The sequence below is a fragment of the Triticum dicoccoides genome, chromosome 1B (assembly GCF_002162155.2).
Source record: "Triticum dicoccoides isolate Atlit2015 ecotype Zavitan chromosome 1B, WEW_v2.0, whole genome shotgun sequence".
Lineage (NCBI taxonomy): Eukaryota > Viridiplantae > Streptophyta > Magnoliopsida > Poales > Poaceae > Triticum > Triticum dicoccoides.
The window spans coordinates 691,985,106-691,989,596 of NC_041381.1; the positions used below are offsets into that span (position 1 = coordinate 691,985,106).

The 4,491-nt window shown below is 45.7% G+C and overlaps 1 protein-coding gene across 1 annotated transcript; it reads right to left on the bottom strand.

The window, feature by feature from the left end:
• Nucleotides 1–275: 275 nt before the first annotated feature.
• On the bottom strand, nucleotides 276–3,530 carry LOC119350966 (stomatin-like protein 2, mitochondrial). The gene is made up of 7 exons (XM_037618556.1): nucleotides 3,138–3,530; nucleotides 2,914–3,063; nucleotides 2,768–2,825; nucleotides 2,583–2,669; nucleotides 1,015–1,106; nucleotides 855–914; nucleotides 276–746 (listed from the first exon to the last, which is right to left on the bottom strand). Exons 1-7 carry the CDS (start codon nucleotides 3,528–3,530, stop codon nucleotides 567–569), a joined length of 1,020 nt encoding a protein of 339 aa, XP_037474453.1. The 3' UTR covers nucleotides 276–566.
• Between the last annotated feature and the right edge of the window lie 961 nt (nucleotides 3,531–4,491).

Here is a 4,491-nt window from a genome sequence, read left to right on the forward strand (position 1 = left end):
GAGCACATACTCCCAACAGAACAAGAAAAAATAGAATATCTCTACATTATTCACGATTCTTAATTTTAAGCATACAAGATTGATGACCTTTAAAGCGGTTCTGAGAATTGTCAGTTCAATTTTTTTGGCAAAACAAAAACTATTCATAAAAAAGAACTCTGAATCAAACATATAAATAAACTCTACTTATGCAAATCTAAAGCTAACACAGCATTAGCAATTCACATATGAGATAGTATCAGATATATCAGGCTGAAAAGAATTATACGTTTGCAACAGCAAGTAAATTTACTTCCGTTTAAACTTGTGTCATCCCTTATACACCAACAAAATCTCATGAAATAAAAGTCACGACGAGCGGTTGATACTTGTGTTGGGATGTCTTCTACATGTAGCACCATCGATTAATATACACAAAGGTTTGTTCTCAACTAGGTAACAAAGTGTTTCATCCTGGCCCCATCAGCACGTAAAATGGAAATCTTAACTTCCAGACTCAAAAACCATCCTTGCTGATCCAGTTGCATTACATACAGCAAGTTAGTTATCGGCACCAAGATTTCCAGCTACTTTTGCTTGGGGTGTGGCAGTGGATCCTTGTCATCTGACAGGACGCCGCCCATGTCACTGATGGATGGCATCTTACGAGACAGATCATCGAGGTCTTCTGGCAAAACTGCAGGCTGGGACTGAGCAATTATTGCCCCCCAATTGCCTGGGACTCTCGGAAGAAGCATCGTCTTCATCTACAGTTTGAAAAGCCCGCATGCATCAGTGTCCATCATGTTTATCAGACAAAATAAAGTAGCAATAACACTAAGAATCGTATATTTATGATTCAACTTTCGTCTCACATTTTTAGCTAGTTTTGAAAATACTTCCATGTATTCTTCAGCGACCTTCAAGCGGGCAGCCTATACAAATTAGATGCAACAATTTATGTTTCGTTAGGCGAGAGGAAAAGTGACGGTCAAAATCCTGCTTCATTAAGATTTTACAAGAAAAATGTGATACCTCTGTGCTGCCTTCAGTTTTAAATGACTCTGGATCCATTACTATCCCTCTAACTGTCGCTTCAAACCTGGCAAGAATCGCTTCACCTTCACCTGATATCCACATTGAAAAACAACAAGCATAAGCCCAACTGCCCAAGATGCAACACTTTCAGATTCACAAGACAAGAGGGGGTACAATCACAATAAATTCAAGCAAGTAATACTAGAAACAAAACGATATTCAGTTTGTGAACTGGGTCACTGTAATCCGAACAGTTCTTCATGTAATACTATGTACAGTAGAACTGAATATTTCTGCTAAAATGCAGGGGTGACTATACTTGATGTTTCCTGAAATTCATAACCATAAGATGTATGTATCTAAAACTTGCGTGTTGAGTGAGCGATCTGCGAGACATAATATAAGTTCCCTTATGTATAACTGCTTCAGATTCAATCTCCTCAAATGAGGAAAAATACATCCAAAACAGAGAGATATTCAGAACAAATACATGATGCATTATTATTATTATTATCTTTGAGAAAACGCAAAGAGACTTCTGCGTTTCTTTTCATTGAAAAGGCACAATTCAAATTACAATCCTCCTAAGATGTACAGGGAGTGAAAAATGCAGAAAAATTAATGTACATCCCAGGTCTGGGGCAGAGTGTCGCAAAGCCTGGAAGTGCCAGCCCTAGCCCAAAGCGTCGCCTCATCCTTTAGCAACAAGGTTGCTGACTGAAGGTTGGGCGCCCTCTAAGACATAGTCGTTACAGAGTTTCCAGATCATCCATGGGTGAGCAAGGCAATGGAGGCGAGGCCTTTCCGCATGGGTTTCAGGGTGCGCTGTTTAGAAGCGCGCCACCAGTTCAGAAGGGAAGCATCATGGTTCCGCGGCGTGCAAGACATGCGGAGCCAGGCGAGTATCTCGTGCCAAACCTGTCTGTAAAACAGGCAACAGAGCAGTAGGTGGTACATCTCTCGGGGCTCTAGTAGCAGAGGAGGCACGAGGTGTGGGGCTGAAGGCCGCGGCGCGCAAGGAGGTCGGTGGTCATCCAACACCGATCCTGATCAGCAAGCCAGTGGAAGAAGCGCACATGAGGGGACGCCCAGAACTTCCAGGAGCTGTTGTGGGTCGTACCCTGGAAGGTGACCTGATAGCAGGATTTCACAGAGTAAAATCCGCTCGAAGTCCACTTCCACAGGAGGCGATCAGGTTTCATGGTCAGGGTGGTGTGCCCGACAGCATGTTTACAAGTGAAAGTCATAGTGCTGTCACCATAATAAAAAGATAATGCTACATGTATGGTTACACATTGACATTAACTAATGTTAGAATACTGTATACCATAAGGCAGAAGAACATGATTTCCTCATACTCCCTCCGTCCCGAAATTCTTGTCTTAGATTTGTTGATACATCCGTATTTAGACAAATCTAAGACAAGAATTTTTGGACGGAGGGAGTATTATGCATGTAGCAGTACAAGAAGTGTAGTATTTTCACAAGCTGAGCAGGGCAGCAGCAAGAAATTTGGCAATGTTCAGAGCAAGATGATAAAACAGAGCCAAAGAGATGTCACGTACCCTTTGCTTTCTTCAGCCTTTCCATCATAGATTCTGCTTCAAGCTGCATCTCCATGGCTTTCTTAGCTCCCTCTGTTGGAGTAATGCCTAAAAGTGGACAGATTGTAGTTTATTAGTAATGGAATAGAGATGCCGTATTACGACATTTGACACCCCATTCACACGATGAAAAGGAAAAACCATACGTATGTCGTATTTGAGGCATTTGACACCCCACTCGCATGATGCGTAATTGATTGACTTCTGCAGATAGAGAAACAAGACAAAACAATTTGTTAGATGAGTTGTAGGACCATGACATTTACGAGAGAGGTGTGATAGTACTAGGTACCATGATGTTGTGGTTGAGCGTGTCTCTTTCCTTAAAAGTCTTGTCAAGGGTAATCTTGCAAATTTCACTGCCTGCAACAAACTCCGCGAGATGGGTGACTGCATAGATGGGGTTCTCTATGGCGTAGGAAGCAAGGAAGGGATCGGCAATCTGCACAAGCCAATTTCAATCGATTCAGTTTGTAAGCTAAGCAAGCTTCCTAGGGTTTAGGGGTTAGAGATGACCTTGACATGGAGCACTCCTCCGATCTGGATCAAGGTGCCATCCTTTGTGATGGCAGGGTTGTCCGGGATTTGGATGGCCTCCTCCTCCAGCGAGTGGACGTAGGCGATGCGGTCGATGCCGGGCACGAGGAAGTGAATCCCCGAGGAGAGAGACTTGTGGTACATGCCTAAGCGCTCCACCACGAACACCTTCCTCTCCGGCACGATGCTCACGCCCAGGTTCACAGGGGTCGACAGCGGGCCGACCACCAAGGTGGCTCCCCTGTACCAGCGGCAGCTGGACCCTAGGCCCTGCAGCTGCGGCGGGTCCGGGCGGCTGGAGCGGAGGAGGCAGAAGGCGGAGGAGCGGCGCGCGTGAAGGCGCATCATCCGGGTCGCCGTTGACATCGCCATCGTAATAGGGTTTATCTGTCTCTTCTCTTTTCTCCTATCTTTTCTCTCTCTCTTTATATAAGCCTCGATCGGTTTCCAGGCACGATACTATCACGCTCCTTTTCGGGGCCCCGGCCGGAAAAAATGAATGGAGTGATCGAGATGGGCTAGGCCCAAAGTGTTGATTGCTAGGGATAGTAAAACGTGCGTCGCACGGCCGCAGACCACACGCGGATCGTTTCGTCGCTCTTGCCGCTCGCAAACATCGCTTGCGATTCTTGTCTCCGCCGTGTGCCATATAATGCATTCGTTTCTGGCTTGCCGCCTTTGCTGGCAACTCGGCCTAGTCCAGGTGGTTCCTCATCGACCCAAGTCCTACCTCCGGGACCGATTCTTCGACGCTGTCGCACAGCTTGGAGGCCAAACAGTGAGGAGATCGATCCATCCTTTTGTCTCAGTCTATATGTGGATAATTTGTTCAGTTCTTAGTTTTCTAGTAATTTTGTTTCATGGCAAATCCAACTCTGAATACACTAGTAAAAAACAGGGCTTTCGACCATTTTTAATGTACACGTTAGTCCCGGTTACATTACGAACCGGGACTAATGAGCATTAGTCCCAGTTCGAGCGGCTAGAGCGTCGGAAAGGCATTAGTCCCGGTTTAAATGGGACCTTTAGTCCTGGATTGAGACACGAACCGGGACTAAAGGGTGCGATGCCCTTTAGTCCCGGTTTGAGACACGAACCGAGACTAAAAGGTGCGATGCTCTTTAGCAGCGGCGGAGCTATGTTGTGGTCTGCAGGGGCCATGGCCCCCCCAGCCTGGGTAAATTATGTGAAGGAAAATTTTTTGGAGAGGAAGATTAGAAGAAATATAGACTTTTGCCCCCCCCCCAAGCATCCATATTTTCTGTTTGGCCCCCCCAAACAATTTTACCTAGCTCCGCCAGTGCTCTTTAGTCCCGGTTCATATCTCAAACCG